We start from the raw sequence: 24,881 nt of genomic DNA, 5'->3' as shown, positions 1-24,881 counted from the left end.
GTGCGCGTGTCACAGTGGGTCTCTGCCCCACACGTGCTGTGGGCTGACGAAAGGCACAGGAACTGAAGCACCACCGAAGGACCTCCCCCCACTACCCCAGTAACCAGTTTGATGCGCTGCTGGTTCTGAGTTGTCTTCGCTATGACCTTGAAGCGTGCGATTTGGCTTATAACTGGAACTCCTTCGCAGTCTCGTTCCACCACGCACTTGTGTGTTAGGATTCATCCACTGCACAACTGACTTCGAAGCGTTAGAAATTTGAGTTGGAAAGCCTGACAAACTTAAACTGGATCCGCGTGGCTCAGAATAGGGGATCTGTTGTGATCTTTGGTAAAAGAGTTAATGAACTTTCGAGTTCATAAAACGCAGACAGTTTCTTGACTACCTGAGTGTTCTGTACGCGTTAGCTTCTCAAGGACTTTGGACTTCGCCCCATGAGCTAGTTCACGACAAAAGACAGTAGATAAGCGGGAACTGAGGCCGAGTGGCGCTGACACACGAGACAGACCGTCCGTGCCACCGCGCAACCAACAGCCACCAGCCTTCTGCCTCGAACCTTGCGATGGTGATGAGACTGACGATATATAGTTGTCATTTATTGAAATAAAATATAATAACTTTCAAGTATATGTCATTTAACCACACACATTAACCTAACCTAACCTATTTTTAAAGCGATGTGTCCCGATAAGCCACGAGTACCCACTTGCCTGGAGAGGCTGAGAGCCCCCAATATCCCCATCAGGAAAGCAAACATGCTAACCACTCGGACGCCATATTTGGTTTTGTTGATGCAATCAATGCGGCTTGTATTGTGATGAATTAAACTGACAATTAAAGAGAAAAGACTAGGGATTTTTCACGTTAATGCGTTGGCAGTAATGTAAATCAGATTTTGTTCTGCGAACTTACGTCACCTTCACATACCACAGTGAGTCTAAATGCGTCATTCAGCACATTAGCAGATGCAAGTGACGATGTTTTTAGCGCACAAGTGAGATTCATTACCTTCTGGCAAATGCCAATCGCTTCTGCCTCCTTGATTGAAATGCTCCAAAGCAGCGGATAACATGACAAGCCTTTCATGTCATCAGAACATAAACACGATGTTCCAGGGCATGCGCATTACGTTATAAGATGTACAGTGAGGTTATGTAATGTGGAGTTACGCTGGATACACTTTAAGTTGGGTTCAGTGTAAACTGAACGCCAAATTTAATAAACATCCGTTAGACAGTTCCTCGGATTAAGCTTACGGAGAGACACAAACACGGAATTTCCGATTATGCACGTAAAATCCGGACATTAGGTTGGCAACACTGTATGCACAACGTGGGAAGTTGGTGTTCCAGCAGTTGGCACGAGCTGCAATCTCGTGACGCACGACGTCGACGCTTGTTCAGAACACACAACGCCTTTCCTTCCACCATCCTTGAAATTCTCTGCTTCAGAAAACACGAATTATGATACAACGTCAAACTACTCTCTGCTGTCAGTGAGCGACGCGGGTCTGCCTACTGGCAGGCGAACGACAACTTTCACGCCAAGTTCACTCACTTCCTAGTATCTCCGAAATAAAAAGTTGCCTATCGACTACTTTTCCTGTTCGCGCCAGGCTAAACTGATTATCATCTGGCACGGATCATAAATGACGTATTAACGGGCCGACACAAATCGAAACGTCTTAACCATATTATTTGTTACCCAGCAGAAAATACTTGTTAATCAAACAAAAGGTTTCGTTGGGGGGGGGGGGGGGCGGAGAAACATCAATTTGGTTGGGTTTTGCCACAAAACAAATCCCAAAGCACAGCTATGGCTTCCGTAACTCCATCGTCTGTACCCACCGGTCTATTTTAAGACTCCCGCGAGTGTACACGCTGCATTCCACTGCACGGCTATGCCTCGCCTTGTCTCACAATGGCTCCAGTAACAACACCTGCACTGCGAGTGTTTTCGTGTTAATGCCGGATTGGCCAACTGCGTTTTTCTTTCCGAAAATGAAAACACTTTCAAAGAATCAACTGCTTTCATGAAAGTCGGTATTAAAAATTGTTCTTCTAAAGTTCGCACTCCACGCGGGGCGGAGCACGGAGAAAAGTCTGTTCAGGTCTCCGAGGGTAGAATTCCATCAACATCAAGTCACGTGACGTACCACTGGGCAACAGACGAGGCGCATTCCTGCCTCGGATTAGGGGGGGGAGCTCGCAGGATTAAAACCTCGACCCACAGACCTGTCTCAAAATGACAAAAACACTCTCAAAGGGAAAATATCGAAGACAAGATGGCGAGCAGCACTGCTCATGAGAAGTTCAGCGGCTTGCATTTTACAGGCGTTCAGTCGACAAGTTGGTAAGAATGTCGATGGTAAATGGAGCCACTGCATCTCGTATCTTCCCAAGAAGTTCCGATAATGTGGATGCCAATGGCTGTACGTACAAAATGAAGGGGAGTGAGGTCAGGTGAACGGGGTGGCTCACCCCTGCCAAACCATTTCTCTGGAAACTTGTGACTTAAGGAGTCAGTTACTTCCTTGCGGAAATGTGGAGGAGCTCCATCTTGTTGGAGCACCGTCTTCCAGAACGGGCAAGATGAATTCTTCTACTTAAAACGCCATTTCAAAAACTGTGAGTGTAGCGCTTCGGGTGGAAAGATTTGGAAACTCAAGTGGCGCGAGTTATAAACTTCATCATACAACGCAAAACTTGAGACGTGGGGGAGCCCTCGACCTCAGTGACAGATACATCGTCATCTAAACAGACTCCTGGTGATGTTCGTACGGCTTCGGCGAAAAAAGATGCCAAAATTGGATCAGTCCGAGGGAAGGGAACGTCGGTCCTTGTTTTCAGTTATCCGCGTAGTGGACCTGACATCTGGAGCCCAAGTTTTTGCTGCAAACGCATTTTCAATGCGTCACCAAGTGCAAAGCTGCGACTTCAGTACACAAAGAAAAATAGTTCATGAATCATGAAGACGAAAAGTCTCAAAGATCAGTTCGTGCGATGGGTAACGACAACGGAGTCCTCGAACAAAGATCAAACATTACAGAACGGACTTACTCATCCGGGTTTGTAGCACCCCACAGCAGATGTTCGGACGTACCGAGGGACTAGAACACTCTGATGGCTCTCAAGGAGACAGTGGGGTAGAACTGCCGCTCGTTACCATGGTTTTAATTAGCCTCGCAATCAACAAAATCTGTTGTTGTTATGTAGAGATATTATTAAACTACAGTTTGCTCACAAACTGTAATAACACGTGACTCTCGCTAAAAGATAAAGGATTTTTTTTCCTGCTAAAAAAAGCTGTGCCTAATTCCGTCATCATCTTTTTCCGTAACACCGCGTAATTATTTGCTCACATTAAACATAACGCGTAAAACACTTGTTTGCGACAATTCACCACGATAAAGAAGACGTTCTACGGACGGTGGCTCGATTTATTTTAAATTTAATTACCAGCAAAGAGAAATGAACCCTTTGAAGTAGAAGCTAGTCTAAATAATAGTTAAGAATTCTAGTCCGTACCTCAAAGAAAACGACACTTCAAGTGGTTAAAGCTGTTTAAGGAAATAATCGCGCAACCCGTGGATACGAAACATGAACTTCGTGACTGTCAATGCGGCTGGTACATATAGTTACCGCTGGGCTATGAAGATATTTCAGACACGCCCTACCTGCTTCTCCTCAGCTGCTCCCAAACCAGCAGGTGAGTCTGCGCACTGCATGAGAGATTTCACTGTGGACCACGAGGATTGAACCCGCGGTGACATTTCTGAAATATCTTATTCTCACATCTCGATGACGGTCTTCTGCGTTGTAACGTCCTGTGGACTTGTAGATGGGCACCAACGTTTCGGAGGAACATACTGCCTCCATCTTCAGGTATCTGAAACGCTGATATCTACGTACAAGTCCACACGATGTTCCGCGCACCAAAAGATCGGACATCGAATATTTGTGACTGTGATGACAACGAGACTCTGGGAAATTTTCCTGGGCTATAGGGGGCGTTAATGTTTCGGAGACTCCCTCTGTCGTCGTCTTCCCTGACTGCCGGAGAAAGTCATTGCAGCTTCAAACTCGTTGTCTTAGGGATGAGCTCGAAAGCACCACCCACCACCTTGTCGAAGTCAAACACATTTTGCGCAAATGCCGACGACGGGAGTTTCAGCTCCTGGTAGGGTCACCCACGCCGAACAGGTCTGAGGAGACGGTCCTCCAGGTTGGGGGTTGGGCGTGGGGATAACAATCCCACCCCGGGAAAAACAAAATATTGTTACCAACCCTAATGATGGATCATTTGACATTGGACCTGGCAAACGTTCACGGACTCCGTAACGACCTCCGACATTGACTTTGGCCGAGGAAGATGAGGTTAGGCTCTCACAAAGAGACGAAACAGGTGATGATGCCGCGTGGAAAACCTTAGCAGCTGATATTTCGTCGGCAAATGCCCTGGAGTTGACGCCAAGCGCTGCGACGTGAGTCAGCGTGTTTGTGTATACATCAAAGCTGCAGTGCAGCTGTGGAAACAGATGGCGACTTCCACGGAACATGAAAATTCCAGCGAGGAGGAGAAACGGGCAGCTGCGTCCACTGGCGCCATAAGAAGTGGTGAGCGGTAACAGAAGCAAGGGGACACGCCATTACGTTACAACTTATTAAATTTTTCATTCGTGTGGGCTGCATTTTAAAATGGCCACTCTGTACGTTCCGTCTTGTGCTCCCATCTCGCCCTCGGCCGTTCGGTGGATTATCGGCGAACTGCGGAGTGCGTTACCTGGTCGAAGCCCGCCCTCTATCCAGAGAAGAACAGGCACAATTATCCAATTAGTGGGAGTCTCTCGTCCGTCTTCATTCTGCAGAAACCATTCACGCAATTTATTTCCAGTAGTCTCACTGGAACTGCGTCAGAACACGTGTCTCGACCAATTTAATCGACCCTTTACATCAGTATTCCTTAAAAAGGTTTTGACGCGACGCAATATCGAAAATTATCGCTTACTCGTACTTGTAACGAGGACAGAAGAAAGTATTTCCAGACATAAATTTACGATTTGTTGTAAAGAGTTTCTACGAAATGGAAGGAACAAGGGAAGTTAATTGACGTATTCAGTTGATTTAAGTAAAAGGTTCCACAGCGATGCCTCGAGGAAACTGGGCTCTTGGAGGCAGGCCGATCGGTCACGAATTTATTACGTTTTCAAAAACTGTGCAAGTCAATGAAAGTACATACAGCTTATGTCAAACATGAATTCTATTCTTTGTACTAGGCAGGTCCCGGACACTGACGATCCTAACTGAACACGTAAGTGGTTTTCCCCAGTGCTTCCAGAAAAATTCCTGGATAGGGCCTAAGTTAGGCCACAACCGCTTCCTTCCAAATACCTTCTAATTCCAGTTTTATTAACCAGTATCTGGCAGTTGTTAAATAACAGAGCGACGTTTCGATGCGACTGCAGACTGAGAACTCTAGTCCAATTCGAGCCTTGTGACGACCGTCCGAACTATCCTGAGCGCAGGAGGGCGACGGCCCTCTCGGACCGAGGCCTTCGTCATGATTGGAGGATGAGGCTCCATTATGGCTCATCAACAGATCGCTACTAAATAAGCAATCTCGAGGTTGGCAACACGTGGCTCGCGCTCCAGCGAACAGGGAGGCTTGGGAAACAGCAAGTCAGCTCAACGCAACAAAAGATTACAGTCTCTGTCCTCAGCTCGTAGACGAAAGACGCCGACAAAGAGAAGTTTTTCCTGTCCCTCCTCCGACATCGCAGTTCGGATCTGCAAAAGGCATTTCCTCCCCCAGATTTCTTCAATTCATTAAACACAATCGCACATGCGCAGTAGATTGCAGTCCGGACATGGCAGGGGCGTCGATGTTACACGCAGCGCACAGTCAGCCTAACCATCGTTTGTAAAAACAAGCAGTAATTATGCGCATGCGCTATCATTGTTTATTGTTAACAAAATGGGCGCTTTTCATACTTCACACATTTATAAACAGACGAAGCGAGCGGCCCGTTAAATACAGTCCGTTCACTGATAACTTTTGAACGCGACTGTCACTTCCGGCTTCCGGCAAACGAACATTTAACCTGTACTCCGCGTGATGAAGAAACCGCCTAAGACGTTAATTTAATTTTAAGCCAACATTTAAGAAGAAAAATGAATCAAATTAGTTTCTTAAAAAAAATTAGCAGACAGGGGCAGAGGATTTTTCCTCTAGTGCCGAATCAGGCAGTCACAAACCTTCAGACAATCACTGCAACTCCCAAACGTTGCGGGAACATAAAGAGACACATCGCCCCCTCCACACGAGATGGGTTTAAAGTGGTCTGAATGCCACCTACATCTTCTGTACGTGACCTTCGACTAGCCTTCTGTCCGTTACGTATCTGCTCGCAAATCGAATTATGCCTTGAATTTCATGATTACAGAAAATTAATCCAAATCGGGAAAATTACTCTGTTTGTTTTCCTTTCGAAAGCATTGTCATACGACGGACATTAGTTTAAGAGATTCTTGGATTCAAGTTCTGGAGGGAAAACTCTGCAAAACGAATGAGAAACATCGAGAGTCACACCATCACATACGGAAATCAGGGCAGAAAGATGGGATGGGATGGGATGGAATGTGGGAGACAAGACATTATTAACGTTTGATGATCTCGGAGAAGACTGCGTAATATTGCCAAGGATCTTCTTCGTGAAATTGACAGTGAGAGCAGGAGACGGGTGGGACAAACTAAACAATGCATTCGACGTGGCGATCTGTTTATTACTGCCAGAGTGAGGTCATTTGTTACGCAATCCCTGGTGGCGATCATGAACACCATTTAAAAACCTGTCTTAAAGCAGGTGTTCTCGGCACGCGGTCCGCAAATATTTTTCCGTTAAACTGTATCATTCTCTAGGATGAAAAATGGTTACTTGCTATGAGGAAACAAGATTCGTTAATAAGATAAAATTGTGTGTTATTATTGCCTCTTTGCACAACGCACACATACTTCCTCATAACTAATTTTCAAGACATGTAGATACAATTTTAACTTTATTCAAACACATTCGGCAGTGTTCCCGCGAGTGAAAAATGAACAGCGAGCACCTTCGAAACATGCCGTGATGCAAGACAGAAATCCTCTGCGTCCAGACCAACGGGTACCGGGGTTAAGCACGGCCGGGACGTGACAATGACCACTCACACCCACCTAGTTCTGAGGTTAAGAACGAGTAGGAGCTATGCCGCCTCCCCCCCCCCCCCGCCTTCACGGCGAATTGCGGGTCAGCTTTTCCTTTACTTGTCCTCAATATCAACAGTATTCGGCAGTGAGCAGCAACAGTTTGATAATGGATATGAAGTTTTCACGGCGATAAGTATGAGGATTGCTGTCTTCTGGGCTGTAGCGCCGTTTACCAACGTTTCAGAGGTCATCGCCCTGATGATGGAGGCAGCAAACACCTCTGAAACGTCGGTAAACTTCTACCAGACTACACGGCGCCACAACCCAGAGGGCAGACAGCCAGTAACATTCATATTTTCTTGCTGCCTCCATCATCAGGGCGATGATCATCGTCGGTGAACTTCTACCAGACTACACGGAGTAAAAACCCACAAGACAGCCATCTTGGAACTCATCGCCGTGAAAACATCAAATCCTACAAAGAATTTTACGCAAGCAATGACTATCACAAATACGGACTTCGGAGGTCACCATGGAAACCTGTTACGTTGTTCTATTGTAGTTAACGTGTTTACTTACATTGCTGTTTTCCCGCAAAAGTTGTCCACTATTTAACACACTATATTGCACCAAACAGCCCACGGCATACACAACAAACTACTTCCTTTGCGCGTAAAATTAATAACATGAACTAGCGATACACCAAACTCCACGCAGGATCGAAACACAACTGGGTAAACAGATAGCGTCTGCACAAAGAATGGTCATGCTTATTCTGTGCTGCCACCTGTTCCGTGAATGACTAATTGTGCAGGCGGCAACGGTGGCTCTATCTGTTTATAATGTTGACGGAAGTAGGTACGTGTCAAGCAAATGCTACCAACATAAGCCGAAGGAGTTAACCCAGAGCACCCATAATGCCACACATGAACACGGCGCAACATCCTGGAACACACTCATCTTCTGCGATGGGAACAATCTGCATGCTTACTGCTGACACTCATATTCTTATAAAGCGCTTATTAGCATTTGTAGCGAAATGAACCTTTTCTTGCTGAGAAACATGAAGAAAATTTGGATCTGAGGTTCTCAAGGCGGTGAATATAAAGGTGGCTTTCTTCTGGGTTTTAGCACCGTGTAATTAGTTAACCAACGTTTCAGATGTCCTTGTTGCCTTCATAATCAGCGTGATGATAAAGGCAGCAAGGACCTATGAAACGTTGGCAAACTGTGCGGTGTTACAATTCAGAAGACAGCCATCATAAGCATAATTTCGAATTAAAAAAACATTATTGTTCACATTTTTCACAGCACACAATCTGCGACAAATAAATGTAATTGAATAATTTCATTCGATAATCTTAAAATTTGTTTGCAAAATGCAAATAAATGCAGCACACGTTAAAAAGTCTTACTGGCAGTAACCCTCCCCCCTTTCTTTGGGCCGACTTCACGCTTTGATACTAACAGCCCAGATTTGGTGAAGTCTTTCACATGGGACACATGTGGCTGTAGGACATAAAACATGCTGAAGATAATACAAAGTATTGTTACTTTTGGTAACTAATGATGCGATATAATCAAGAGGAATCCGCCCTCAGTGAGCTGTAATCCATGTTATTAATATTAACGAAGGGTGGTCCAGAACAATGCAGTGTTCAGTGATTAGACCAGTATAGCCAATATATCATAACACATAGGAGAGTACCGTGAACCGATAATAGCTTATGTTGTGAGGTAGCAGAATTGGTAAATTTATGACTGGAAGATAAAAAGTTTTAAGAAGCTGGATTTGAGAACCGAAGTTTTTCTATGGGAATTCGCAACCTTTTAAAATACGCTTCTTCATTTCACGCTGTGAATTTTGTTGTATCTTAAGAAAGTAGTTTCAGTAACCTCTTTGAAGAGCCTCATAAAGCGTAATTATAGCTGGGAAATAGTCAGTGTATTGATGAAAGTATGAGTATTGAAAGGAAGATTGAAAACGATTTGGAGCAGTCTGCATGCAGATTGAGAAATGTGGAAGAATCTGTTGGTTCACATTATGCACTCAAAGTTGCACTTCAGACTATGAAGGAAAGGTGTCAACGTTTACAGCAAAGGCTAGGGGTTGTTGAGGAAGAAAATCATAGCTTACGTATTGAAAACAGGAAGCGAAAGTCAGATTCATCATGTGCCATTGGAGCAGATGAGTTAAATAATGGGCCTGGAGACTTGGAACACAGAATTGACTGTCTGGAAGAGAAAGTGGCAACATTGACCCGCCAGAAATCCCAGCTCACCCATCACTTGTTCATGGTAGCTACTGAAAATAGGCAACTGTGGAACAGACTTTCTCATCTCACCCAAGCAAATGAGAACCTTGGTAGCCACTTGTCTAAAATATCCAGCACTTTGAGTCGACATCATTCAGCCAGTAGCATTACAGTGCCAAAGTCACTATCACCTACAAGTAGTTTGTTGCATAGCAGTGAACTGAACGTGTCATCGGACACTGTACTGACCAAGGAAAACAGTAATGTAGCAACAAAAGCCACAGACACAGTTTGTGAGGGTGTTAAGAAACACAACAGCTCACCTGCAAAGTCATCAGGAGGTAAATATAGATTTAAATTTTAATTTTGAATTGCACTAATTTGTTACCTCATTGTCATACAGTGTGATGTGTGCATGTCTGCTGGTTTGCACATTCCTTATAAACACAAAAGAAAATCTATTTGGAAAAGAGCACTGTTATTAAAACATACCTTAGGTCAAGGTTCACTGGAGAATGGAGTCTGTGTTCTGCTCTTCAATTATACAGTTACATATTTTTTCTCATTTGTGTTCCAAAATGTAATTAGTGCAAAAGTTTAGCAGACCCTTATTAACAACAGATTTCATGTATTCATGGTTCCTAATTTGTGCAAAGATAAAAAATATGTTTTTTTTGCAATAACCTTCTCAAATACTTTAGAAAAAGTATTAATAATGAAATTGATCTATAGTTTGTCACCTCCAAGATATCCACGGCAAGCATTATTTTATAGACAGACTGGACGGAGGGGCGTAGGTCAACTGCGCAGATGGAGTGACCAATTTTAGCCTCGGAACAGGTCTACGGAGGCCTAAACGTTGATTAGGAAGAAGAAGAAGACTATATATGGTGCTTCAACCCAGAAGATAGCCATCTTCATACTTCCTGTCATGAGAACCTCAAGTCCTACTGTATAAATACTTATGACATGATTTTGTCATATAACATGCTGTTTTCTAAAAACTTCATAATATATGCATAAATTCTACTTATTTTAAAGGCATTAACATTAAACATTCCTGTACTGAAATGTGGAAATAGTGATAGATAGTATTAACAGTGGTGTGTCACATCTCATTTGTGTTTTAGATGTTGCCGAGGAGAGCCTGGAGGAGATTTCACTGAAACTCATTAAGAGCTTTTTGCAAGAGAAAACAGAGCTTGAAGAACAGTATGCACAGGTGATACTTTGTTGTGAAAACTACATTAGCGTTCTTATCTGACCACTGCACCACAGCATTTAGTAGGGCAGTCTTAAAAGAACTAATTTAATGAGGCACTTTATCAAAGTGAATGAACAGTTGCTGGCCAGCTAATTGCAAGTGAATGTTTGAAATGGATTGTATGTGGTCTCTGCAGAGAACTGGTTATATTAAAGTATGTGGTAAAGGGTTTATCATTGAGAACTAAGTGGTTAAATTATGTTAATTGGGAGTTCTAAATGTGGAAGTTGAAGAAACTACTAGTAGCAGTGACATTGGAATCACATTTGTGGAAGTTTATTGCAGATATGAAAATCCAAATAATTCTGTTGCAAATGTGTAACAGTTTATTTTTGCTACAGATGGTGGAAATCCAGAGTGATCCCTCTTCATACAGCATTCAGAACCTAGGGTTTGGGTACCCGGAGAGCGGTAACAAAACGATTGATGACATGAAAGAACACCACAAGAAATTGATGGAGGTACGGGACATGCTGAAAGAGCAACAGACTGTGATAAAAGCTGCAATTGCAAATGTAGAGAGAGTTAAAAAAGGTACAGTGTCTTCCATAGCTTTGGCAGATATTTGTTCTTAAGTTTCTCTTCTAGTACAACAGAAATCTGAAAAGAGAAGTTTACGAGAAAGGTGTCTGTAAAACTTAATTTTTTACAACTATTCACATATTCTTGAATTGTGCACAAGCATGCATAATTGGCATTCATTTTATGCACCAAAAACTATGCTGTAGAATGTAAAAGCTTTCTTGTATTATTACAATTATTTTATTTTCATATTCATTTGGTATTTATAAAAAGACCATCACTGCAATTATGTCCAGCTAGTAAAGACGTTTCCTGCATTTTATGGAACCTGAAGGTTCTTTACCGTGTTCACCAGAGCCCATGCATGACTGGTCCCTGTTCTGAGCCAGGTGAATCGAAATCCACACTTTCAAACCTGATTTTCATCCCTTCTGTGACTAGGTCTTCTGAGTGGTCAGGCTTTTCCAACCAAAATTTGTGCACTGCTATTGTGTCTTGTATATAAAATTTGTCGTTACATGTACATCTTTGACCGCATCCCATATGAACTCGGATTTAAAATTTTGCCCCTAATATAAATCATAACAGTTAGAATCATGTGGTTATGACTTACCAAATTTTTTTAATTTGTAATAGTAATTTGAGCTGTTTCATGTCAAATGGAAACTTTTTCTCTTTTCATATATTGTGCTTTTGCAAGTTATTGTGATCAAAGATGTGACACATAATTTTTATTTTACACAAATGTGGCAGTTACAATAGTGAAGTGGAAATAATTTCTGGTGATGAGTACATTTAGATGCTGAAATTACAGTCAGATTCATACAGTTCTTTTCACATACAAACTGTTATTATATTATTTAGTGTTCTGTCTGATGACAGGTCCATATGAACAGGATCCTTCCATCCTTTTCTCGGACTGGGACCTGTTCATATACGTTCTTGGCAGATGATCCAGAAGTGGTTTGCCATTGCCTTCTTCTGTGTGTGAATGGAGTAATTGTTGGGATGCCACGGAGGAAAACTCCATGTTGCCTAGACCACGGCCTTGCCCAACACAAGTTATAAATTCGGGCACCCCCGGGAATCGAACCCGAGACCCCAGGATTACAAGGCCAGCGTTCTAACTGCTAGACCACCGTGGCTTCATACAAGCTGTACAGTGTGGAAAAGTGAAAAATTCGGGTCTGCCACACAGCACAAAACACCTAAGCAGGGCCTGAGGAAACTTTGGATAACAGTGAAGCTATTTGCGATCACAAAACTGAACTACAATAATTTATATTTTTTTGCATCCCACTTGGAAACAATTCATAAGGCATGATTAAGCTACCATAACTTTTACATGAGTGTTTACTTTCATGTAATTTTTCAGCATATTCTTGGGAATGTAGAAATATATCTTTACAAGCTTGAATATTTGAGTAATTTATAGTTCGTTATATTTGTAACAGTTGTGGAATTTATTAGGTACTGGTGGAAAAGCGCTGTTGAAATTCAGTGGTGAATGATTATTTACATCTTGACAAAAGCTTTTGTGCACAACTGAAACAGCTTGTTGCTTGAGAGGATTTTGCCGAGTTCAGTCACTGTGAGGCCTTGAAGGCTGATATATTTATACCTTCTTCTGTTAGCCCTTCTTCATCTCCTTTATACCCTTCATACCCTATCTTCTTTAGAAATATTTCAGAAAGCTGCATAATAGTAGTTGCACTTGTAAAATGGAACATTTTTTCCATCTAGCATCTATGCTGAAAACTTGCTAGTCATGCATGCATATTATTCATTTTGGAAAACAGCTCCCTAATCCTCACTATTATGGTTTCGCCAGTCTGAATTTCTGCCCCGTTGTTCGCTCTTTCAGGTGGTGCACTGTGTAGCCACTGTCAGAAGAAGTCACAGGCTAAACTGACTTCGGTCATCATCGACACAGACATTGAGAGGCTACAGAAATGGGGGGTTCCTGATGGCACATCCTACAGTGAAGGTATCCAAAGGCAGCTGAACCAAGTGGCTGAGCCACCAACATCCATTTACAGCACAGACACATCCACACTGTACAAGGAGTCCATCTGTCCATTGTGTGGCAGACTGTACAGCAAGGGATCTTCCTTCATAATATTTCAGCAGCATGTCACAGACCACTTTACTGAAGAAGAGGAGTCAGACTCCATATTAAACAATTTTGAACTTATAGCTTAACGTTTACCATGAAAGGCACAGCAAGGACAATACAATTGAGTTCTCAAGACACTGACAGTCCATAACATTCTCCCACAAGTGGCTCATACTTCTTCACCACTACAGTTTCTGCAGCCAAATTAGCTACAAAACTACTGCTTATATGCAAAGTGAATAGAGACCGTGCAAATGAGTGAGAATAGTAGTCAACCGACTGTGGGCTGGTGGCCAGGATTGAAATCCCATTATGAGGTTGGGATCTTTTTTCTCATCACTTATATTCACAATGACTGTGATTAGTGAGGTTCTTTCCCAGATCCTGAAGCTAATCACTCCCTTCCATCTAGTGACAATGTGCCTTTATGATGCAGTACATAGTCACAGGGACATTTAAACTTTTGCCTTTGGCATAAGCAAAATGATTGGCTTTGGTATGTTACACTTTTGAGTGGCATTTAGTTCAGAGAATTGCTGATACAATAAAGTGCAATTTCATTGAAAGAAAATGCTGTTTGGCGCTGCTGTATGTAAAATTCAGGTTCTGGAATAAAATAAAACTGACATTAATGTGTATCATCTGCTTGGAATGCAGTTGGTTTTCATTTAAGAAACTAGCATCATACTGATATCCACCGCTCTAACTATAGGGTGCATTTTGTGAGCCAATTAATATGCTATGTCTTCAAGAATTATTGGTCCAACATCCTATCTTGTGTCAGGCGCATAACTGGGTTTTACGTACCTGGAACAGGCCATCTAACAGTGGCCATTATGATTCTGGCACTTCACCCCAGCCTTGTCAAACAGAACGGTCATGATGTTGCCATGACTGGTATCCTAGGACATTAATTAAAATATTTCAGTATCTGAATACTGAGAAAGTGAGCCAATACTAGAATGTTCAGAACCACATCCACCAACACTGCACAATACACACATCTTAAAACCTGAATACAGAAGGAATATGCTGGGGCACCAACAATGTTTGTGTGAACAACTCTGTACCCAGCTACTGCATTTCCTTATGCTATGCAAAAACTCAAGGTGCTTCATTATGCCTGGATCTACACATCTGTAACTTCCAAGGAACTGTTTAACCAACAGGCTCAAAACTGATTTCCTGAAACAGTAATCAAAAGATATGCAAGTTTGGCTTGGGTTGATGCGTAATGTACTCCCACTGGAATGCACTGAAACAGAAATACGGTTCACAAAGCAGATTCCACCCAGTGGAGATTCGGGGATTAACTCTCTCGTGCATACCTGCTCTCCGATGGACGCAAGGCATTCACACCCACATAACCGCACACTTTCCCTGTTCACGAGTAGCTACATGGGGTCACACAGTCTTTGTGACACAAACCTAACCTAGTGAACGTACTCGGGAGGCCAAATAAGCCTAACCTCAATGCATCAAAGTACCGAACTGCACATCCCGTCAACGAGCAATGTTACACTTAACACGAGTTCACGCAAAATTAACATACCTTGCACATAGTAACAAAATCCTGATGTACGAACGCAGCTAATTTCATCACATGGCTTCCACCAGACAACACACGAAAATAAGCCATTTTGTTTGTAGACAGGCACGCCAACCTCACAAACTGGAAGGAAACCCACGTGTTGTGGACGATGCGGGAGTATTTGAAATTCACAAGAAATCGTAAATACATCGAAACTATTGCTTGCTACATCTATCAATAACGAAATGCATTGTGAAACACTTGCCAAACGATTTCATAACCACATATCTCGGAAAATGTAACCCATCTATTTGTGCAAAATCAGCCAAATACGATAGAATACTGGGAATGTTTAACATTATGCACAAAATTGATGTCACAACGCTTCTGAATATATCTTGGTGACTGTTTTTGGTATGCTCTTGGCCTTGGGATTGTACTGACACATTTAATAGTTAATAAATAGCTTATTTTAACAGCACCACACAACTGAATTACATCTATGAAACTGCATTACATAGTGACTTTGACCAATACTGCTCTCACCATTCAGAGCACTTCATCAACTTCCTAACATTCCGTCTTGCGAGGTAGCTTCTGTAGAGAGGGCTCAAGTGCTTGCAGAAGTGACTATATCTGGTAACATACTCTTACTTGGCAATTAATTTTATGACACAGGTCATCAGGTTATGACAGCAAGGGATGTGTACTCGTGGACACATTCCACCGGCAAACTAGAGAGGGATACAAGGGTTCCTCAGCTGGCAGAAACTGTGCCTGTGAAACCATCATGCAGTTTCAGCTTCTTCTGAAGAATGAAACATGGGAATCTGTTTATGAAGTCAGTGATACCAACAAAAAGTTTGACTCATTTTTGTGTACTTTTATAAATATTTTTGAAGCTAGTTTTCCTATTACATATGAAACTATTGGCAAAATAAACAATGACTGGATTATGCAAGGAATAAATGTATCTGGCAAGAATAAAAGGAGTCTGTTTATCTACAGTAGGAAAAGTAAAGACCCAAATGCAAGAGCATTTTATGTTCAGTATTGTAAAATTCTGAATAATGTTATAAAAGAGGCTAAAAAGCAGCATTACAGTAGACTTATAGCAAATTCAGACAATAAAATAAAAACAACATGGAACATAATAAAAAGGGAGACAGGAAAAATACATTTTTCAGAACAGATGCCATCTCTTCTAATAAACAATGAAAAAGTAAAGGATCCTGGAACAGTGGCTAATGCCTTCAATAAGTGTTTTCTAACAATTACAGAAAGCTTACATTTAAATCAAACAGAGACAGAATATGCTGTTTCCATTTTAAAAGCTGCATTTCCTGTAAAAAATTTTGGCCTTAATATCATTCCAACCACCGAAACTGAGGTGAAAAGTGTAATAAATTCCCTCAAATCAAAAAATTCATCAGGTTATGATGATAACAAGTAAAATTTTGAAAGCTTGTTCAGCTTTAATTAGTCGTCCATTAACTCACATTTGTAATCACTCATTATACATAGGCATTTTCCCGGACCGCCTTAAAATATCAGTAGTACGACCACTGTACAAGAAAGGGGACAAAACCAGTATGACAAATTACAGGCCAATTACACTTTTAACTTCTTTTTCTAAAGTGCTTGAGAAAATTATGTACAATAGATTGAGTCATCATATACACGCTAACAACATATTAGTCCCGGAACAATTTGGCTTCAGGAAAGGTGTATCCACTGAAGATGCAGCTTTCAAACTAACAGACAATGTGCTAAAAATCTGTTAACCAAAAAATGCATGTTGGAGGAATTTTCTGTGATTTAGCAAAAGCTTTTGACTGTGTAAATCATGAAATTTTGTTGGATAAATTGCATTTTTATGGCACAATGGCAGCACAATGGTTCAGATCCTACACAAGTAAATACAGGTAGGCCCTGCTTCACAACGCTTCATTTTACACTGTTTCACATTAAAAATAATAATGAAAAAATAAATGAAAACAAATATAAGAAGAAAATTTAAAAACTCAAGCATAAACGCAGCACAGGAAGTGGGTACCAAGGCGGTGCTAGTGTCGGCGTCAGTTGCTTTCTCCTCGTCCGCCAGTACAATGCATTATAATTCTTCCTCGATTTACGACGCTTCAGCTAGTGACCCTGAGGAGGTGGAACGTAACCCTGGTGTAAATCAGGGCCTACCTGTATGGTGTACTAGTCATTTCCCAGACCACTTACCCTGGTTTCACAAACAACTTTGTTAAAGCTGAACATAATACTTATAATTTTAATATTTAAATACTATAATTTAAATACTGACAGCAAACCAAGCTATAAACATTATGGCAGATTTACTTCTGTGTATTTCATTATACTATACTTAAAATCAACTTTATAAATCTTTGTAAACAGCATTATAAACTGTTAGTGGTTGAACATAATATTATATACTTAAATTTCCATTTTTCTTCTCCTATTAGAGTTAAATAAATCGAAAATGGCAGATATGCCTCTCACAGCAGTGACTACTGAAATTGTAAAAAGTTATTTATTTAATACTCACAATGTGTAAATGGGGTAAAACTGTCTTCTGTAATGACAGTCACAGATATCACATAAACAAGTCAACTGGGGTCTTTGGGGCTTCATGCTGTATGTAGGTTTTCCAACATTTCACAGGATTCAATCTGAAGATGGAGGTGGCACATTCCTTTTAAATTTCATAACTACTCACAAGAAAATACAGCGTCAAAACTCAAAAGACTATAACTGACATATTCACCACTGCGAGAACATCAAATCGGACTAGACAAACAAAACAAACATTAATATTCCACCTGAAAAATAATTATACCATGAATCATTGTATGACATCCAGCATTTGAGGTAAAGGTAAGACACAGATAGCGGGTTATGATTCTGTTGTTGTAAGACGATCTGGCACCATGCACCACTGGTAGAGGCCACTGTTTCATAGCAACATGCTGTTTCCATGTTTCAGTGCTGAAGTCCTCAGCCCTGAAGATGAAGACAGCATATTTCTCTGAAAAACTGACATACACTGACAAGTCTACATGGCACCCAAACCCAGAAGATCAACATCATCATCTTCACCACTATGAAAACCTCAGATTCCACACAGATCCTGAATTACTTGATAACTGCATTACCACACGACTAATCTTAGAACAATTCTGAATATCTTACATATTTTACAGACCGAAGACTGCAGCTTTTACTGGCGTCTTATCACTATATCTTACTTACGTAATCACAGAGCTTCTGGGCTCATGTATCTTGTCTTTCTTCGTAGTTCTGTAACACAGGTGACCAATCATCCATTATTCTATTACATATTCAATCATGCAAGTTGCTAAAACAAAAAAAAGCTAATCTCATTCCACCATATCATAAAAACTTTGTCACTTCATTAGTATTCAGTTGATCAAGAAGTGTACAAAGCTCGACGTGTAAGAAATTGTTATTCTTGTAAATAACGATAATGAGATAAACTGAAATGAAAACCTTGAATAAAACTAAGCATGAATTTATAAATTAATCGTCCTCAACCAAATCATAAGCTTCCCCAACATTGTTTTTGTTTCTTCTAATCATAGGAATAATTAACCAACTCTTTCCTGTTGCTATATATAAATTTTATGTTTTATGACTTTCACAGATTAAATGTGTTCACTGACATGCCACACAGAGTTCAAAAGTGCACCCACAGGCCAGTTCCACACTGTAGGGTAGAACGTTCTCACATAATACGTTTTTCTGACAGACAATGAGATAAAGAGTTCGTTGGAAGCGACAGTATTAAGTAGTTTCAGTTGGTCATACAGCTTGAGGAATAGGTTTGTATTTTTCTGCCATGGACAGAAAAGACTTAACAATGCTGAACTTACTTCAGTGAAGGAAAAAATATCAAAGGTCATCCATTACTTGTAAACAGGGAATCAGGAGAAATAAATCAGACCTAAAACTTCTTGACGATGGTCAAGAGTCATTTGAATAAAATTCTACAACATTTTTACATGCCATCTTTTACATTCAATAAGTAGAATAATCTTAAAATGAGGAACTGCATTTCACTGGGAGAAATGCTATAATGATGACATAATATTAATTCATAAAAAAACAAAATTTAGACTTTATGATGAAATACTTTAATATTTCATATTGATGTTAAAACAAGAAATAAAAATGGAAGTACAGAACATAATTACTAATAAAAAACTGCTCACCAGAATGTGTTACACTGTGGGCAACCCTCGCATTACAAGTCCATAATCTTACCCCTTGGCTACATACCACAACAAGAAAGTCATGACATTCCAGAGGCAATGTCCCCACCTAAATGCTACATGTTTTTTCGCAGCCATTTTCACTTGGCCAAGCTTAAAGTCATTACAGAACTTTGTACTGAAAAGAATACTATAGAACTTACCTTGTGTGATTTAAATGAAAGGTAAGAGTTCCAGAATATCGCGACTGCTTGGACAAGAAGCACTTGAAAGTTCACAGGGACAAGAGAGAAATTCAAGAACTGTACCAACGGCCAAACCTGTATCAGGGTAAAAAGATCACATACAGTGGCCAAATTCATTCCTTCTAGCGATATCAAAACACTTCGGTGAGATCACGATACCCTTGCAAAAACCAGTTACTGTGACTTCAACTGTTTTTATTTTTACTTGACTATAGTCTGCAATTCCGTACATAACGCCGAGGGAATCTTGTACTTGCTTGCAAACCAACACCCAGATGAAGATAAAATGCAGAAGTTTCAGAGCTGTGAAAACTGATCCTGAGAGATGTTATGGTTATAGTTGTTAATCCTGAGGAAAGATGTCACTGATTTGTGGTGAACGTAATGAATAATGGAAGGGTCTTCCACATGTTTCCACCTAACATATTTTAATGATAACTGAATTGGGAAAACTATACCAATTCATTATTCACTATCATCCTCTCATTTGACACTTTATAGTCTGAGATACTGAATGTCTGAAAGACCTAAAGCCATTACAAATACAAAATTTTCAAGATGAAACAAGAAGCACTTTTTTATCTCCATTTACAATTCAACAAGAGCACAAGATGTCTGTTAATGGACAAAGAAATTTAACACAACAAAAAAGCAGTTCATATGTACATGTGTGTGTGCGGACGCGAGCATGTGTTTGCACGTGCACATCCACAAACACACACATATATTATCTTTAACAAGTTCAAGATGCCCCACATTTCTTTTTAAAGGTTACTCAGATGTTGAAAATGGCTTTACTGGTATTAACCAAAAACAAAACAGCAGGTGTCAAGAGTCACTGCGCTCAAAGAAAGCCAGACAAGTCCGACCAAATGACAAAAGCACAGTTCATCATTTGTGACTGCGATACGATTGTGCATCATGAGTTTGTGCCAAGACGTCAAACTGTCAATCAGCCATATTACAAATATTTTCCATGGCACCTACAGGAAAACTAAAGTCATCTTGAAAAATGGAGGAATGGACATTTGTTACTTCATCGAGACAACGTACGTGCTCACATCACTTCCATCCATCAGTTCATGGCCAAGAACAAAATAACTCAACCTCTGTACCTCAATCCCTGCAACTGTTGAACAGAAACTAAAAATAAACAGATTTAGCGAGCGTGGAAAATGAGAGAAATTTGCAGCAGGGAATTAACAGTATTATGAAATAACAGTTTCAGACATGACAGAATTACTTAGCTTGGTGCATTAACTCCTCCAAGAACAATACTTTTAAAGGGGCATGATGTACACGTCTTTCCTCATAAATGCATTTCTGTGATTTGAACAGTGGTGAATAAGTGTCTTTGGGTCATTATGCTGTGTAGTCTTGGAGCAAGCAAGTTGCCAATGCTGAAAGTATACCTTAATACACATATTCACTTTCCCAGCATTCTGAGTCTGCATTGTGAACGTACGCGCCGTGGCAAGTGGTAAATCGGAAAACTGACGAACCTTGTAGTTGGTAAGAAGGACCTCAAAGTAGTCATTCTTCAGCTTTTCCTTAGTTTGTTCAACATTATGTCCTTCCATCAAGGAAACAGATGACATGACAGTACAGAGGATTACTGGGGCTGCAACCAGCTGATCAGCAGCTACTTTCTTTGCAGTCTGAACATACGAGGACTTTGCTTTGAATTTTGCTAATCGCATGTACCATAACTGTAGAGCTGGACCCTGCAACAAAGCATTGTAACGCTTAAAAAACACTCATGATACACACACAAAAACATCACACGATGTCAGAAAGTCCAACGTTCAAGCCTCAGACCAAGGACCAGTTATCCAAAGGATTTTATGATCTTCCTTTGTCCTTCGTGGTAAATGTTACGACAAGTTAATTTCCAGACCATTCTCGATTCGCTGTTCATAATGATGCAATCATTTCACACAACAAAAAAAGCAGCATTATATAAATCAAGAAACAAAAATTCACAGTGCATGGAAAACAAAAGTTACATACTTTGTAAAACGTTCCATAATAAACCATAAAAGAAGCAGTTTAGTGTTCCCAACACCTTGACGACAAAATTTAGACTGTGGGTATGTACAGCTTAAGAACCGATACAAATTTGCTACACATGTTGCATGTTTATTTCATGAATCCAGGAAGAGAGTTTAGAAAGGTCAAAACCCTGAAAGTGTCCTGGGTTTGGGTTTCATTGTACAGAATCTAAGCACGACAGAAGAGCAGTGCCAAGACAAAAGTTGTTCGTTTCAACAAGGAGATTACAAGAAGAAAGGCCGAAACCCTGAGAAATAGACCTGTGTTTAAGTCCCTGCAAAGACGGTTTACACATTTCAAACACTGAGCAAAACCTAAACGTGGTGTCTAGACCAAAGTTGTTCGTTTCAGCGTGGAGATTACAGTAACAACAACCACGACCCAGAAGAAAACTCTCATGGGTTCAAGTCTCGACGAAGATGATTTCTGTAGCTCAGAAACTAGGCATAATTGAAAAACAGAACATGGACCAAAGCTGTTTATTTTGGTAGGAAGATTACAGGAACAAAAGCCATGATACATTAATAAAAACACCCAAATTTTGCTTTACCAGGCAAAAGAGCTATTGATATCTGATGTAGCATATGAATATAATTTCTTGTATGGTTATATATCACATAAAATAATCTAGAAAACAGAATAGATCTATAAGTTCAAACTGATCACAATCCTGAAAAACTGTGATGAGTTCAGAACCAGGTGAAGATGGTTTCTGTTCTCTGAGAACTAAGCATGACAGAAGAACAGTGGCATGATTAGAGTTGTTTGTTTCAATGGGGAGATTACAGAAACAAAGCCCATAACCCCAAAAAGCTGTCCTACGTTTCAGTCACGGTCAAAATGCTTTTGTAACTCAGAAACTACAGACAACAGAAGAATGGTACCTTGACAAAAATTATTTGTTCCTTCAAGTAGATTACAGAAACAAAGGTTACAAACCAAAATATCATACACAACCGCAAATTACTCCACACTTATGTATGATACTTTTATACTTACCATAAAAAAGAATCCAATACCAGCGAACCTGATAACACGTCCTTTATCAATATTCTTAATTCCTTTGTCCTCAAAGACAGTTTGAGACAGCACATCTCCTACCCCCATAAGGAAACTAGACTGCAACGCTTGTGTGTACACTGGGTGAGTATACAGAACTGCACGGTATACACCAAATAGTTTCCGTAGATGCTTCATGGTAAACGAAATAGAAATATCTGTAATATAAAAATTAAATGTGTGAGTCTTTCCACGCAAAATCAAAGCAGGTCACAACCCAACCTGACCTCAGAATTGAATGATTTTCTGTGAGATTGTAGTCCAAATTAAGGTAACTATTTCTGACTTATGTTACTGCTTTATGGTCACTACATTTTTCACAGCAGACATCACACACAGACACAGAGACAAACACAGACACAGTCCTTTACAACACTCCATGGATCCAAATGTTAGTCAGATTACAATAGGATATAGAATAAGCCATAATAATACAATACATATTGTCATATTACAAGTGCAATTCATACTATAAAATTTCACATATTTCAAACAAAGAGTTTACATAAAGTAGATAAATTACACTACCCATTTATATTATGTGCCAGTCTCAGTGGCAGCGTGGTCCAATTTGTGTTTTCAATCTGCCACAGCACTTTGGCCCAATTACTGTGGACTATGTATGTGTTCATGTGTGTGTGTGATTTTACTTCAGACTTGTTTCCTGTCTGATAGGTTTGGAATCATTTTGCATCTATTCCTTGAATGCCATAAAAATGTTATTTAATAAACAAAATTTCATTATCTTTTTATTTCACTGCCTGATTTGCTGTAAGTCTACTGCACTGCCAATTCTTAGTCTCTTTTAAAACATTTTCAGGATTTCACAACATGCTCTTACGTTTGGTTAATTACATTACATTTGCAAGATATTTTCATTCCTAGTGTACACCGGGCATTCTTTACTTTATCAATACTTTTATATTTAATTGGAAAACTAGCTTCAAAGATATTTAGAACAATATACAAAAATTATTTAAATTTACTGTTGATGTCACTGACTTTATAAACAGATTCCCTGTTTCACTCTTTCGAAGAAGTTGAAACTGTATGACTGTTTCATTTAATTTTCTTGTACTCTACTTCAAAGGTACTAAGTTACCTGCTGCTGCAAAATAATTAATCATAAGATACTGAGCACCACGTTCTGATAGGCCATTTGTTATTGGGAAAAGCAATGTGCTGAATCTTACACTATCCACAGAAAAATTATCAATTGCAGTGCTTTAGTCATTCATTTTGAATTCCTGTTGCAAAATTTTCCTTCTTACCTGAGTGACACGTCTTTTCACATTGTGACTCCTATCTGACGTAGAATAGAAGAGTAACTTCTTTTGCGCTTCTAATATCTTAAACATTAAAATGTATGTCTTATTTAATGTTATTCATTTCATACGCCCTGTTCTGAATTGCCATTTCAACAGCAAGCATACTTCACGCTAAAAACAACATAATATTGGCATACATAATATCCACACACCACAAACACCTAACACACGCGGGTAGGTTGGCACTTCTGAAACCTCGTTTTCGTCTGTGAACTTCAATGTTATTAATATCCTCAAAAGTGTATCCACCCTCTCAAAAGACTTGAGAGATAAATTAAATCAGGGCAAAACATGCATTCGGAACAAGTTTACTCAGTGTGGTAGAATTTCTTGAACGAAGTAACCTCGAATCATTAAATATGTTGCTAATCGACAAGTTCCACGCTCATCACAACCAATCAGGATGCAGCTGTGTATTATTTTTTTGCAATCTGTTGCAAACTTAGGTTAGGTTGTACACTGATAATTTAAGATAGATTAAAAATTGTTCATTGTCGCCTCTGCAGAGACAGTGACACTTAAAGAAAACAGCAGTCACAGCATCCACACGCTACTACTGGCAGCTATCAGAATATGACATTATACATGGTGAAAACTATGTCCAAGCACTTGAAACACTTGCCTTACTTCAGCTTGAAAGCTTAAGAAAGGCAAGTTGTTCCTCACCTAAACTTTATACATTGCAACTTTCATGGAGGCTGTAGTGTCACATGACCTTCAGCCTCAATTATTTGCTGTGTTACAAGAGACTTTGTGAAGGCTCGCCCTTTCAACATTTGTCTATATGCAGTACTGTGTGAGGAATTGCAAGCAAACCACTAATCACTAATCAAGAATGAAGGTTTTTACAGGATTCTAATTCTGAACTTTACCAATACTTTCTGGATATGCGTCTTACTCTTCTATCCCATTTATCAGACATGTCTGATATGTTCAGCAGATGAAACACCTCTCTTCAACATCCAAATGCTAACATTTTAAAGCTTTTTGACAAAATCTTGGGATGTATAATCTGAAGCTTTCACATCGACTAAGTATAACGTATTCTTCTCGGGATACTAGACGTGTCAGGCAAACTTCAGT

At 40.1% G+C, this 24,881-nt stretch overlaps 3 protein-coding genes across 8 annotated transcripts in view; 1 reads left to right on the top strand and 2 right to left on the bottom strand.

Moving 5' to 3' along the window:
• The window catches only part of drpr (multiple EGF like domains draper), a 44,846-nt gene extending 36,896 nt beyond the window's left edge, over nucleotides 1-7,950 (bottom strand). For 2 of the 3 annotated variants that reach the window (XM_022073163.2, XM_087346837.1), the window contains exon 1: nucleotides 7,765-7,950. The gene's annotated coding sequence lies outside the window, so the exon portion shown is untranslated. The remainder of the gene's footprint in view (nucleotides 1-7,764) is intronic. The other variant, XM_022073164.2, reaches the window with a different exon arrangement.
• A 923-nt stretch (nucleotides 7,951-8,873) lies between these two features.
• spn-F (C2H2-type zinc binding domain-containing protein spindle-F) lies at nucleotides 8,874-13,980 on the top strand. Its single transcript, XM_022073170.2, has 4 exons — nucleotides 8,874-9,781; nucleotides 10,571-10,662; nucleotides 11,046-11,238; nucleotides 13,091-13,980. The coding sequence occupies exons 1-4, from the start codon at nucleotides 9,145-9,147 to the stop codon at nucleotides 13,426-13,428; spliced, it is 1,260 nt and encodes a 419-aa protein (XP_021928862.1). The 5' UTR covers nucleotides 8,874-9,144; the 3' UTR covers nucleotides 13,429-13,980.
• On the bottom strand, nucleotides 11,941-24,243 carry Mpv17 (Mitochondrial inner membrane protein MPV17). Of its 4 annotated transcripts, none has more exons than XM_087346842.1 (8): nucleotides 23,573-23,677; nucleotides 22,411-22,628; nucleotides 20,862-21,083; nucleotides 19,318-19,434; nucleotides 14,895-18,182; nucleotides 14,345-14,527; nucleotides 14,150-14,244; nucleotides 11,941-13,948 (listed from the first exon to the last, which is right to left on the bottom strand). In XM_087346842.1, the coding sequence occupies exons 1-5, from the start codon at nucleotides 23,595-23,597 to the stop codon at nucleotides 18,156-18,158; spliced, it is 609 nt and encodes a 202-aa protein (XP_087202968.1). In that variant the 5' UTR covers nucleotides 23,598-23,677; the 3' UTR covers nucleotides 11,941-13,948; nucleotides 14,150-14,244; nucleotides 14,345-14,527; nucleotides 14,895-18,155. The 4 variants fall into 4 exon arrangements, with proteins under 4 accessions (XP_087202968.1, XP_021928866.1, XP_021928868.1 ...); XM_022073174.2 differs by lacking the exon at nucleotides 14,345-14,527 and having other exon boundaries at nucleotides 14,895-15,014; nucleotides 15,420-18,182; XM_022073176.2 differs by lacking the exons at nucleotides 14,345-14,527; nucleotides 23,573-23,677 and adding an exon at nucleotides 23,742-24,243.
• Between the last annotated feature and the right edge of the window lie 638 nt (nucleotides 24,244-24,881).

This window comes from Zootermopsis nevadensis, unplaced genomic scaffold (genome assembly GCF_977971745.1).
Source record: "Zootermopsis nevadensis isolate Lab colony 2312 unplaced genomic scaffold, Znev_1.0 Znev_ptg000010l, whole genome shotgun sequence".
Lineage (NCBI taxonomy): Eukaryota > Metazoa > Arthropoda > Insecta > Blattodea > Termopsidae > Zootermopsis > Zootermopsis nevadensis.
This window is presented reverse-complemented; position numbering and strand designations above follow the sequence as displayed.

What these genes read in the sequence shown, in the direction of transcription:
- spn-F (XM_022073170.2), top strand. Translation starts at nt 9,145, where the DNA reads ATGAGTATTGAAAGGAAGATTGAAAACGATTTGGAGCAGTCTGCATGC. An exon ending in ACCTGCAAAGTCATCAGGAG is followed by an intron (nt 9,782 to 10,570) that starts GTAAATATAGAT and finishes TTTGTGTTTTAG; the next exon opens with ATGTTGCCGAGGAGAGCCTG. An exon ending in TTGAAGAACAGTATGCACAG is followed by an intron (nt 10,663 to 11,045) that starts GTGATACTTTGT and finishes TTTTTGCTACAG; the next exon opens with ATGGTGGAAATCCAGAGTGA.
- Mpv17 (XM_087346842.1), bottom strand. Translation starts at nt 23,597, where the DNA reads ATGATTAATTATTTTGCAGCAGCAG. An exon ending in TAATTATTTTGCAGCAGCAG is followed by an intron (nt 22,629 to 23,572) that starts GTAACTTAGTAC and finishes TTTATATTACAG; the next exon opens with ATATTTCTATTTCGTTTACC. An exon ending in TTTCATTTAAATCACACAAG is followed by an intron (nt 18,183 to 19,317) that starts GTAAGTTCTATA and finishes CCTGTGTTACAG; the next exon opens with AACTACGAAGAAAGACAAGA.